Source organism: Neofelis nebulosa, chromosome 10 (assembly GCF_028018385.1).
Source record: "Neofelis nebulosa isolate mNeoNeb1 chromosome 10, mNeoNeb1.pri, whole genome shotgun sequence".
NCBI classification, from domain to species: Eukaryota; Metazoa; Chordata; class Mammalia; order Carnivora; family Felidae; genus Neofelis; species Neofelis nebulosa.
The window spans coordinates 46,996,916-47,011,029 of record NC_080791.1 but is presented as its reverse complement, the minus strand read 5'-3'; the positions used below and the strand labels follow the sequence as shown (position 1 = coordinate 47,011,029).

Here is a 14,114-nt window from a genome sequence, read left to right as displayed (position 1 = left end):
AAAACAATCAAATTGAAGACAAAAAAACACCCCCCCCAAAAAAAAAAAAAAAACCACAATGAAATTTAAAAAAGAAAAAACAATCCGGTTACTTGAGAAGATCAAACCAACCATTAGCCAGATTGACCAGACACTCAAAAAAAGAGAAGACACAAATGACAGATATCAAGAGAAATGTGATCTCACTACCCATTCTACAGACTTAAAGGCTAATAAGAAAATATAGTAAACAATTTAAGCTAATAATTTGAGAATTTAGATGAAATGGACGTTTCTTCTTGTTGAAGAACTGATTTTTTAAATAAAATCTCAATTACTAAATTGCTTTTATTACTTCAGAATGGCATGCTGCAGATACTGTACAGCACGAATATTTATAGATTTTAAAATTAGCTTAAAACCGTTAAAAATTAAATTTGAATGAGTATAGAATGGAGACAAAGTAGTCACTTGCGCACGCACTCATGCGTGCGAACAGACGTTACGGTTAGCACCTTAAGCTGGTTTTCTCAAACTGTCTCTGCCTTTTACCTAGGAAACTTTCGAGGTGGGGAGTATACTGGCTTTTTGGCTTGGAATCTGAGGACCTGTTTTAATTTTCTGGTTTATTGACCAGCGACGATTTGACATTGGATAAATCCCTCCCAGCCACAGGAGTTTTGGGCGCTCTTCTCCTGCTCACCTCGCCAATGAAATTTTCCCTCTTTATTTTGAATACCTCTTTCTCCTTGATAAAGCTCAGTGATTTCCAAAGCAACCTTGACAAGCACTTTTATAGGATCCTCACAATTTTACAAAATAATCAAGGAGACTATTATTTCCCCTCCTGTTTTATAGATGAGAAAAGAACCAATGGAGATGAGAACTGAGAGGTCTTCAGAGGCTTGGTCCAAGACTTTGGTTCTCAATTGTTCTGACTTACGAAGCCACTAGCTCTCTCACTCTCTAGTTTTTCTTTCACCATAATTCACCCAACCTTTTTTTTTTAATAAGCAGTCCTCAGCAGGGCACCAGAGATCCTCAGGAAAAAAAAAAAAAAAAAAAACCTCTCGCTTGCTCTTGAGGTGCTCAGACTGTGGTGGAACATTTAACCAGATCACAACGTAGCACGGGAACTTAAGATTCAAGGGAGAATAAAAAACCGATGGAGCCAAGAAATCTCAGCTTCTTTTAACAGTACCTATAGCATGCCAAGGGCTGTGCAGTTTTCTGTATACCCTATCTCAACACATGAGGTTGGCTCTATTGGCCAGGAACTGAAGTAATGTGTGCAAGGTAGGTTTTCAGTGAAAGGAGAAGCATTACGGTCACTCTGATACCGAAATTGCACAATTTCCACAGACTCTGTCCTGGAAGGCGGAGGATAGGTTGTTAACAAGTACCCCCGCGCTCGCCGAAAACCCACTCCTCACTCAGCGGCCCACCACTTCCCTCGGCTGAACTCCCGCAGCAGGAAGTTACTACTGCAGACAACCTCTGTGCTGGAAGCCCAATCAGCGCCCGCGACCCGGCGCCTGCCTGACCCGAGTCACGTGTCAGCCAAAGATGGCTGCGTTCAGGCTAGATGAGCAAAGGTTGGCGTGAACCCCAGCGTGCCGAGGAGGGTTGTGACCAGAGCATAAGGTAATGGCATTCTGGGGAAAGGGTGCAGTACATGCTCGGGTACCAAGAGAGGTACAGCGCGGTGACGTGCCGCTCACCTGCAGCGCGGGAATGAGATCCACTGACTGGGTGGGAAGAGGGAGGAGGGGAGACGACGCCTACCGTCTCTTCACTTTACATCCTAGAAGAAAAGACCTTATATTTAAATTAAGCTAATAGAAAAAAAAAAAAAAAGTCTGCGTTTGAATTTAATCCTGGCTTTACTGCTAATAGCCAGGGTGACCCTGGCCTAACTTAATTTTCAGAGGCCCCACTTGGCCCTTTGCCTAAGAGCTATCCTGAGGGATGTGAGATAGCTAAGGCAAAAGCTTTTAAAAATGTTTGTAGGATTTAAAGGTGACATTGTCTTGGACTTGGATTCGTTATGTTTTTGTTTTTATTGTATTAAAAAAATTTTTGAAAGTAATCTTTACACCCAAAGTGGGGCTCAAACTCACGACCCCCGAAATCAAGAGTCGCATGCTCTTTGAACTGAGGACCCCCGAGATCAAGAGTCGCATGCTCCTCGGACTGAGCAGCCAGGCCCCTGGATTTATTGTTAGTAACGCAGATACAAAGGCCTACTGCGGGCTGCTATGGCAGAACTTTTTTGAATTAAGGAAGACTTTTAATAGCCACATCTTAGAAAAAGCTAGTTCACAGAACTCGGAACCTCGTCAATATGCAGAGCATAAAATAGAAAACTAGTCCAGCAGCAGGCTGGACTTTCTAAGGAAACAATTTATTTCAGAACTATACATCGTACACTTTCTCAGTACATTTTTTAGATTTTTTTAATAATATCTATTTTAGAAGGAGAGACAGAGCGTGAGCGGGGGAGGGGCAGAAAGGGAGGGAGACAGAATCTGAAACAGGCTCCAGGCTCTGCGGTGTCAGCGCAGAGGGGTCTTGAACTCAGGAACATCGAGATCACGACCCGAGCTGAAGTCGGTGGCTTAACCGATTGAGCCAGCCAGGCGCCCCAAATTTCTCTGTATATACTAAATTTATATATCTATCCACACAACACACGTGCGCCTCCAGCACATAAACAGAATTATTCAAAGTTCCTGTAGGTTAGAGATGGTGTCTGTCATGGTACTGTAACCAAGACCCTCAAAAAGTTTGTGTCCAGGAAACTAGATGTAAATTTCTAAGTCTATATTGTACTTATTAATTTTAAATCTAGGGATATGAAGTTTCATTTCACTCAACATGTTCCAAATGAAGTCTTATATCTAACAGGTACCCAGCAATAAATCAGTGTTGTAAATTAATCTCGTAGCAAATGTATAACAAAAATCTAATTTCATAAAACTGTGTTGTATTTTGCTGTTATTTCTGAACTTTTGCTTTGAACTCTGCTACCTTGAAATCTTGTTTAATGAGCTAAATCTTCAGGCTAATACTCATAGTTCACCATCCCCCTACTCTACATTACTAGCTGGCCCTTTAGAGAAAGTGTGCAGATTTCTACTTTAGGGTATACCTGAAAGTGAAATTGATTATATGTTTCTTCTACCTACTAAACAATACCAAATTCTTTATTCTAAAGTGGTTGTATCCAAAGTGGGTACAGTGTACACTTTGACCAGTGGCACATGAGAGTTCCAGTTACCCAGCATTTTTGCCAGTAATTGAAATTGTGAAGTTTTAATTTAGCCAACCCAGGTACAGACTGATATCTCATGGTGGTTTTAATTTTTATAATGAGGTTAAACATATTTTCATATTTATTGGCTGTTTGCTTCCCTCTTTGTGAAAGTACCTGTTCAAACCTTGTGCCAACTTTTCTATTGCGTTGCTTGCCTTTTTCTTGATATATGAACTTCTTTACATATTCAGGGTACTAACTGCTCCTCTGTCAGTTATATTGCAGACATTTTCTCCCAGACTGGCTTATCTTTATAGTAGCTATTGATCAACCCAAGTTCTTAATTTTAATCAGTTAATATTGGCTTAATGTTAGTTTTAGGTGTTATGTTTAGTGCTGTTTACAAATTCAGAAATATTTTAAGGATTATAAAGCTATTCTGTATTTCCTAGAAGCTTTATGGGTTGCTTTTCATGTTCTGATTCTATTTCACTTAGAATATATTTTTTGGTATGGTGTGTATGCATTGATTTTTCAGATTATGAATTCAAGCTATAGCTAATTTTTTAATTAAATATTTATGGTATTTATAAAGCTTTTTATAAGCCTTTTTGTTGTTTTTCTATAGATACATATTATTGAGAAATATTTTAATTTTTTAAGGCTCAAGATGAAAAATCATGAACCAGATGATACTGTCAAGGAAGACTTAATTTTCAATATCATAACCAGAAAAATTAACCACCTCCCAGAAGCAGAAAGGTAATTTAATTTAAATTTAATTTAAAAACATCTTTTACCAGGTGGATTTTCGTCATTCGTTCATTATCTCACATTTATTTGATTTGAATATAAACATATAATGTCAGAAGGAAACTGAGTTCTTTTTCTTGCCTTACTGAGAAAACCCAAGACCAGGAGAGGTTAACTATTTTGCTTGAAGTTAAGGCTAGAATTCATGCCTTTGGAAATATCTAATTATATGATAGTGCTCAGCAATTTTTCCATTTGGGTGAGAGTATAGTCCGATGTGAACATTTATAGACTCATCTAAATAATAGACCTTTAAGATGGCTTTTAAATGGTCTTCTTTGGGGGCGCCTGGGTGGCTCAGTCGGTTAAGCGTCCGACTTCGGCTCAGGTCATGATCTCACGGTCTGTGAGTTCAAGCCCCGCGTCGGGCTCTGTGCTGACAGCTCAGAGCCTGGAGCCTGTTTCAGATTCTGTGTCTCCCTCTCTCTCTGCCCCTCCCCTGTTCATGCTCTGTCTCTCTGTCTCAAAAATAAATAAACGTTAAAAAAAAAAAAATTAAAAAAAAAAATTAAATGGTCTTGTCAGTTCATTTCTAGAACTATGTTTTACAGTCCAAGAGAGTGCCATGTGACACACATGACAAGAAATGCCAGAGAAATGAGATCATGGCTTAAAGATCTATATTATTAAATAGAAAAAGGCTATATAGGAAACAGAGGATCTCTGAAGACAGCACTGAATAGTGCATTTCTATAGCAAGAAGACCTCTCTGAATAGGTTCCATTTAAAGAGAAATTATGAGGGGCGCCTGGGTGGCTCGGTCGGTTAAGCGTCCGACTTCGGCTCAGGTCATGATCTCACCATCCGTGAGTTCGAGCCCCGCGTCAGGCTCTGTGCTGACTGCTCAGAGCCTGGAGCCTGTCTCAGATTCTGTGTCTCCCTCTCTCTCTGCCCCTCCCCTGTTCATGCTCTGTCTCTCTCTGTCTCAAAAATAAATAAACGTTTAAAAAAAAATTAAAAAAAAAAAAGAGAGAAATTATGAGACCAAAAAGCATGAAGGGGAGCCAGCCTAGGGAGGAGAGAGACACAGTATCTCAGGCAGAGGGGATGGCATATGCCTAGGCCACAAGGTGGCAAAATGTTGATCATACCTGAGGAACCAGTGTTACTGAAAAACAGGGAAGTGGGCATAAGATTGAAGGAACAGGAAGAGTTCTAAGCAGGGAATGATGTGATCCAGCTAACATTTCTAAAGAACGTTCCAGTTGCTTTGGGGAACTAGATTTAAGGTAGGAGAGAAATTTAAGACCAGTAAGAAAACTGGTATAGTAATGTTGGTAGGTGGTGATGGTAGGGGTGGGGTCATTGGACATGAAAAAGGTGGATTTGAAATACATTTTGGAGTAAATTCCAGATACATTCTTGAGTAAATTCCAGTCTTGCTGCTACTTAGCCCAACAAGAGAGAACCTATAGACCAAGGGCAGCAATAAGAACTTGGTGAGATTTCATAAGCTGTATATCCTACAGCTCTTCCCCCACCACACACACACACACACACACACACACACACACACACACACACACACACACTGTACGTCCTTTTGTTGTTTTCCTGAGGTAACAGAACTTTTCAAGCAATAAAGGGCTTGTGTCCATGTTTCCAGCTCAGTAAGGTAGAGAGCCAGAAAGACTGACATAATAGGTGGTGGCAGCTTTGAAAAGAGCAGGCTATCTCACTGGGACTTTCACCAAATAAGAATGCAGAAACAGTGGGGAAGTAAGCTGGAACTGCATAGTAAGTAAGCTTTAATTTGGAAGTAAAAATTGCTCTCAGGCATTGGCACCTGAACAGGGCAGATGACAGTGTCTCCTTATCTTTGACTTATTTCATATTTTTCCCGTTCCTATTTTCTTATCCTTGTTCTCTTAAGTTTGAATCCTCACCTGGTCTTGCATTATCATTAGATATGCTTAATAGGTATTTGAAAAGTCCTGAGGTGTATGAAACTTTAATATCAAAAACTTCACTTTCTGATCTACAAAATAATTTTATGTACCATATATTTCATTGCCACTTAATTGTGATCTTCTATTTCATGTGTTTCATTCATGTTGTCTAGTTGTTTTGTGTGTGTCTTGCTAAACAGTCATGAGTTTCTAGTAATATAGGCACTTTCTTGGAAAACTGACTTGCAAAGGAGCTGCTAGATAGTAACTGTTTTGTACTGAATTAACTTAAAAATGTGGCTCTAAACCATAAGAAATTAAAATTTGGGAGGCCATAAACTTTGCTATTCAAAAATACAAAAATACATAGGTCTTTCACTTTCATGGGTTTTCTGTTATTGTTTGGTAGGTTCTCTAGACTCTCCTCACTTTTTAAATATATCTTGTGTACCCTAAGTTTCTAAACTGCCTCTCGCTTATACTTCCATTACCATTTCAATAGACTTGTTTTATCTCATGCTCACGTCTTTCATCCTCCAATAATAAACTATGAAAACACTGAAGGTAGAAGATAATTTTTTGTCTCCAGCATCAAGTCTGCTGCGTGTAGTAGGTACTCAGTGATTGAATGACAAGCACTATTATGATTGCAGAGTGACAGGTAAGAAAAGTAATGCCTTATACAATGTAGGAAGCTCAATTAGGAATTCCTAGAAAAGCTTTTTAAGATGAGTGTTAACCACAGAAATTAGGGGGCATTGTGTGGGTCGTCTGGCTAAATAAATGATGAGAAATTTTTAGAGTTTGATGCCTGTGTTGTAGATGGCAAGGCAGGTGGTAGAAAAGTGGTAGGCTAAAGAGTTTGGAGTACTTTCAGTATCCAGAAATGAGTTTAGGTATTATTTTTTCCAAAACTAAAGAAAGCATAGAACATGCATTTTAAAATTCATACATACCTTGGCTAAAAACCAATTCTACCACTTACTAGCTCAAAACATCAATTTGTTCTTTATTTCAGTGGGTTGTTGTAAAGTACCTAACATAGGATATCCCTTAAATATTAGTACTCCTCCACCTCCCTATCCTGATTCTAATCCTTCCGGGTAAAGTGAAAGGAAACCTATTAATTTCACCTTAATGAATGCCTTTTAGGTGTCAGGTGCTACTGAAAACAAGACAAATATATCTTTGTATCCATTATCTTCAAGTTATTTACTTGAAGACTGGTGGGGAAGCCTGACATAGAAGTGTTTGTAAGATAGATCCACCTTATCATCTGTTGTGCTAGAGTTAAGTATTGGGTATTGTGGGAGCCCAAAGAGGCATTCACAAGACCCTTCAGAAGCTCTTCCCGGTTACATTGTTGTGGGAAATTTCTATACTGTCTCATGCAAAATCACAAAGCCCATTCAGCAAGATCTAAATGTATCACTCTATCCTTAATTGTTGAACAAATTCCAAAGACCTTAGAATAAAAATCTATACATAAAACATTATTCTAAAAGGTTTTTGTTTTACGGAGCTCTAAGGGATAAATGTGGTATCCTGTTATTCCTATAATTCTGTCGTGTTTACACCAGAATTGTTGGACAGCACACACAAAAAAAGTTACTCTTTTTTTCTCACCATTCAGGAATCTATTTGAACATGGATCAGTTTATATCGGACTTAATGCTGCTCTCTGTGGTCTAATAGCAAATAGTCTTTTTCGACGCATCTTAAACGTGACACAGGCTCGTATAGCTGCTGGCTTACCAATGGCAGTGATCCCATTTTTGACTGCGCATGCATCTTACAAAGGTTTTGTAAATCTACCTTTGAATACAGGTAAATTCGATTTCACTATCACCAGAGTTTGCTTTGGTATGTATTATTTGCACTTTACATTAATCCTTAAATATTAACACCAGGTTAATATATTTTAGTTAGTGCATGGATAAGACTGAAACTTGCTAGCCTGTGTAAAGTGGCAGTTCATATAACAAGTTAGTCTTCTATGCAAGTGAAATGCACACTCATAGCAGTTACAGTTTTCTTTAGCTAAGTTCTTTCCCACAATACTTAAAGAAATATGTGTAATTTTTAAAAAATGCTTCCTTAGTTTTCTTTTTTCTTTTTTAACGTTTATTTTTGAGACAGAGAGAGACAGAGCATGAACGGGGGAGGGTCAGAGAGAGAAGGAGACACAGAATCTGAAACAGGCTCCAGGCTCTTAGCTGTCAGCACAGAGCCCGACGTGGGGCTCGAACTCACATACCGTGAGATCATGACCTGAGCCGAAGTCAGACGCTTAACAGACTGAGCCACCTAGGCACCCTGCTGCCTTAGTTTTCAAAAAAATTGTATAGAGGAAAAAAGGGGGGGAAAAACTGAAGGGAATAAGACCCTTTATAGATTAAATCTCCCAATGCACTAAATGTATATACAAGAATTACAAATATATGGAGACTTCATTTCCTTTTGATTGTTTACGGTATGTGCTGAGTGCTTTCAGTATAAGCATACCTTGGAGATATTGCAGGTTAGCCAGACTACTGCAATAAAGTGAATGTTTTAGCAAAGTCCAGAGAATTTTTTGGTTTCCCAGTGCATATAAAAGTTATGTTTACAATATGCTATAGTCTGTTTAAAGTGTACAATAGCATTATGTCTAAAAAAACCAATGCATGTATTTTAAAAATATTGCTGTCATTTAAGCTTTGAACGAGTGGTAATCACTGGTTACAGATCACCATTCACCATAACAAATGTAACAATAATGAAAAAGTGTGAAATGTTATGAGAATTACCAAAATATGACACAGAGACATGAAGTGGGCAAATGCTGCTGGGAAAATGGTGCCTACAGACTTACGCAAAACAGAGTTGCCACAAACCTTCAATTAAAAAAAAAAAAAAGCATTACCTGCAAAGCATGATAAAATGAAGCACAATAAAACAAGGTATGCCTGTATGGCTAATCATGAAAATTTTTTGACTGATTTCAAATAAAAATATTATTACTGCAGGTGATGGTCAGATGGAAGGGAGATAGTCCACTTAAATTCTCTTAAGTGTTCCAAATTGGTTTAAACCGGATGAATATTTTGCATGAATCCCCATGATCACTGTGGAAAGAATTTTTAAGATCTAGGGAAACCTACCACCCAGTGAACCGAACAGACTAAAACTTAAGTTATTAATTTAGCTTTGTTTTTAAAATAGCTTATACTAATTTGGAAATGAATAAAGAATTTTATGAAAATAGTCAAGCTATATAATATAAAAACAGAAAATGAACTACAAATCATTTTTTAAAAATGAGTTACAAGTTTCCTGAAGACAGATTACCTCAGGTTTGCCAATACAAGTGCAGAAAGCAGAAGCAGTGCAAACTGAGATTATATTCAAGTTCAAAACAAATTAGAGTATTTTTCCAAAGATGGTTTCGTTATTCATGGCCATTTTAGGTTATCCATACATATTATACCTTCTAATATGCCTTGTAGATTTGTATTTGCTGCCTGAAAATTGAGTTGTGACACATTTAAGATAAGCTTGCATTTTTAAAATCATGTTTGCTTGACTATCATGACCTTCATTTTAGAACTGATTTATTTCCTAGGTGATTTGAATTGTGAAACCTGTACCATAACACGGGGTGGACTGGTTGGTCTTGTTTTTGGTGGTCTGTACCCTGTTTTCTTGGCTATACCTGTGAATGGTGGCCTAGCAGCCAGGTAGGATTCTTTTTTCTCCTCATAATCATTGAAAAACTTCAAAAATATATAAATGACTACTTCTCAAGAATTTGAAAACAGTTCTAGAAATTGATGCCACTATACCTCTTGGGTATATAGGTTCGTAACCTTAATTTGTTTATTGAATGCCAGCTACAAAGCTGCAAACATTACTCTGCCAAGCATGAGAGCTCATTAAAGAAAAATTCCATCACAAAATGGCTAGCTATAAGCCAAATATTGCAGTTATTTTCTGATGAATTCATATCTAGCAATATAAGCTGTATGAGCCTTCAGAGGCAAAGTGGATAAAGGGTCAAAAAACCCAAATGTATAGTTTTAAAGACTAATACATCAAAGAGAAAAACCGAATTACCTTAATCTTTACCTAAACTAGTTTTATCTTAAGACTTCTGGGATTAATAGATATTGTACCATTTGATACAACTGTCTTTTCTAGAGAATTGTCTCAATGTTTTCTTATAGGTATGAGTCAGCCCTGCTACCAGAAAAAGGAAACATCTTAACTTACTGGACTAGAATTTCTAAGCCTGTCTTTAGAAAGATGTTATTTCCCATTTTGCTCCAGACCATGTTTGCAGCATACCTTGGATCTAGACAATATAAATTAGTTATAAAGGCTCTTCAGTTACCTGAACCTGGCCTAGAAATTCAGTGATTGTTAAACAACTTTGTACACAAAAATAAAACTGTAACGTATGAATAAATGTCTAGTGTATGAATAAACATACATTTGTTAATTTATCACGAGGTACAGTTCTGGGACCGATAACATTAAGGCTACACAAGGCAACACAAGGCTGAATACCAGTAAGGGCCATCCCTTTAAACAAGAGTGTAACTTCTTTAATTTGCCCAATGTTCTCTTTCACTTCCCTTGCTCCACTCCTTTACATTAAGCATATTTTGGTCCATAATACAGGAAAAATAGCCTTACAGCAGTTTTAACTGAAGGCCTCATAAAGAATCCAAGCTGGAATGAAAATGGGAGGCAGGGATGAGGATCAGTTCACTACAGCAAATGTTACTCACGCTTCCGTTTTCCCAATTCACTTTCCATTGGTATTATTAATCCATAGTTTAGAACATATTTAACGACCTTCCTCACAGAGGGATCAATTCTTACAGTTTTAAAGATGGTAGGCTCAGCTGGAGCTGATATGTTGATATTGCCAGTACAGTGATAGAATGACAGAGTTAACTATTTAAAGAGTCATCTTAATTATCTCTGGATATCTATGTTCTTGGAAGATCAAGGCAAATTCTACCTCTGAAGATTCCATCTAGTATGGGATAACCCTTTGGGGTCACATACCCAGACTTTTTTTTTTTTTTTTTAGCTGTGTGGTGTAAATTGAGCAACTTAACCTCTCTGGTCCTCAGTTTCTTCAACAGTAACCTCACTCAAGATTGGTATTATATAATATATGGAAGTTGACTAACCCACCACCTGACATAAATAGTAGCACTTAAATAGAACACTCTTCCTATTGCTCCCGGTTTTGTTTTCTGAGATAGCCTCATCTAATATTCCTCATTTCCTAAGACAGATCATTTAAATTTTCTAAGTGACGTATTACACTCCTCTTCCTAAAACTTTTCATCTCATTTCTTTATTTTCTTAAGTGAAAGCATCTAAATCACCATGGTAACTAGCTTCTATCCTTATGTGGCTGAGATGTAACTAGTGCAACTGGAAAACTGCATTTTTACCTTTAATTAAAGTTTTTGGCCACATGTGAGTAATGGCTACAGTACTGAATGGTGTGGATCTAGACTAACACTCCCTTATGAAACAAGCCAATCTTACCAAATAAAGTGTCCTCCTACAACATATTCACAAGCATCTTATTTATTCCTTTCAAATATAGTGATGTATCTGTTATATAATCTTATGCTACTTAATTACATGAAAGAATTTAATTTAGCTTGTTACCTAGAAAATGCAGCCTCATGAGTGAAATAGGCTTTCAGGGTCTCCTCAAAGAAGAAAGCAGTACAGCTAAATATTTTTAAATTCAAACAAAATTAACAAAATTCAAAATTCATTTTAAATATTTCAGAAAGATGATGTTCAACAAGTACCTTAAAATGTATTCCCTAACAAATTTATATATAGAACGATCCCAATTACAAAGCAAAAGAAATCTATATTTTACTATGAATATTCTCTGGGTTAGAGAATTAGTCGTGATTTTTCTTTTTGTTTTTGGTTCCTTTCTGTATTTTCTCAGTTTTCTATAATGAATATGCTTTACTTAAAGCTCTCTGACCCTGGGGTGCCTGGGTGGCTCAGTTGGTTAGGCATCCAACTTCAGCTTAGGTCATAATCTCATGGTTCATGGGTTTGAAGCCCGCATCAGGCTCTGTGCTGACAGCTCAGAGCCTGGAACCTGCTTCAGATTCTGTGTTTCCCTCTTTCTCTGTTCCTCCCCCACTCATGCTCTGTCTCTCCCTCAAAAAATGAATAAACATTAAGAAAAAAATTTAAAGCTCTCTGACCCAAAATTATATACTTTACATTCTGTCATTTTTATTTAAAGGAGAGTTCTACTCATCACAGCAAAAATTAAAACTCCTGACTTCAAAAATAAGAAATCCATATTACTAAATTAGACTGCTTAAAGAAAAAGAATGGCGCAATCAACCTGGATAATTCAAAAGCCTCTGGCAACTAAACTGGTATCTCAGTACAAATTGTTTTCTTGTGCTGAAACACTTCTACCGTAATACCATCTATAAATCCATACAAGAGTTTACAATGGTGTCTGTAACCAAAAAGAATTACTTTCTAACATCTCCGTCCTACCATATATATTTTTAGATCATCTTTCCAATTAGTAAAAATGGACAATATAAGCAAGAGACAATGTTATTTTACATCTGTTGCTACAAATCTACTTTACCAAAACTTGGATGGGGGCAGGTAAATGACATGTAAACTTGCTGTGGTCTTCCTTACAATTTAGGGAAATAGTCATTTGTAGCTAAGACCTTAAGAACACTACCCTTAGAGAGCTTTTAATAGTTCAGTTCAGTCAGAGTAAACCAACTATTTAAGTCTGTCTTTTACAACTTACTTGGTGTAGTTATCTGGCTTTATGAAAGAGAGAAGGCTCATATTACATTGTAAACCCCAAACCATAGCACATTAAAAGCCAGACGGTCTAGGAAACTGACTGCAGTGGGTGTCCAAAGATACAGCATTTGGAGGCACAGTGTAAAGAAAAGTTGGGCCACCAATAAAAATCAAACTGCATATTATCCCAACGATGCAATTTTTCAAAACACCATTAGTGACTACATTTTTAAATTAGATTGAAAATTAAGCAAAATAATTTTCAGCAAAAAATAATCTGGGGTCAACAAAACTATAAAAATTATTAAAGTCGATTGTAAACTGGTTTCTTTTTAAAAACTGGGGGAAATGGCTCTAATTAAGAAATCTTGAATGTACAAATTGAGGAAGGTAAAAAAGTAGGAATAAAAACACTATTATCAGTAACCAAAGCAATGAAAAAGGCAAGTTCATGAGCAACAACATTCTATTAACCAACCTATATATTTTTTTAAAAATCAATTTTTCCCTGATACTGCATGATTTATATTCCTAAAGATGGTGACTTTCTGAATAAAATTTAAATCACCTCGTTTAATTTTTCTACATTTCAAAACTGAAAGTAAATGACCATTTTACTACAAACAGATCAGAGCTGAGAGCTATCTGGTATTGTAAGACAACGAGTGACTGCCAGAGGATTGAGGTATTCAAGTTCAAATATATGAAAAATACTATGCCGGCCACACAAAACATTCTACAAGTTTCTAATGGAAGACCCTCCCCTTTCTGATCCCTAGCTTAGAGGGTTAACTACCTGGTTTCTGAAGAAAAAAGTACACAGTAAAATACAGAAATATAAACATTTGGGAGGGTCTCAACACTTTGTATTAATAAGAGTCTGGGGGAAAAAGTAAACACTTAAAAGTATTCCAGTACCTACTCAACTTTTAAGAATCATCAGATTATTTAACTTAAAACTCTGACTAAATTAGTGAAACCTTAAACTAGAACTTCAAAATGCTGAACTAGGTAATCATGTATTTTTACAGGTAATTACTCATTATCAGTGAGTTATCCACTCTGTTCTATCAAAGGAGTAATTAATCATCACCAACTAGTGTTAATGCCAAATCTTTGGTTGTAGAAATACAACCAGTTATACTGTTGGAACTGTAGGAATATCCATCAGTTGAGTATAAGCCACTACACATGCTCATTGTTGCCTGGCAGCACAGGCACTGAATATACTTAGATTACAAGCAACAGTGGGTTTAATAAATTCTGTATAATACCATACAATAACCAAACTGTATAGTTTTGATAACTCATTCTGGCTTTCTCCTACCCCTCCCACCTCTCTGATCTACACACTTCCC

General features: G+C 36.9%; 1 protein-coding gene across 1 annotated transcript; it reads left to right on the top strand.

The window, feature by feature from the left end:
- The first annotated feature begins 1,091 nt into the window (after positions 1 to 1,091).
- Positions 1,092 to 10,384, top strand: TMEM126A (transmembrane protein 126A). The gene is made up of 5 exons (XM_058690332.1): positions 1,092 to 1,623; positions 3,899 to 3,997; positions 7,571 to 7,764; positions 9,542 to 9,656; positions 10,143 to 10,384. Exons 1-5 carry the CDS (start codon positions 1,565 to 1,567, stop codon positions 10,333 to 10,335), a joined length of 660 nt encoding a protein of 219 aa, XP_058546315.1. The 5' UTR covers positions 1,092 to 1,564; the 3' UTR covers positions 10,336 to 10,384.
- The last annotated feature ends 3,730 nt before the right edge of the window (positions 10,385 to 14,114 follow it).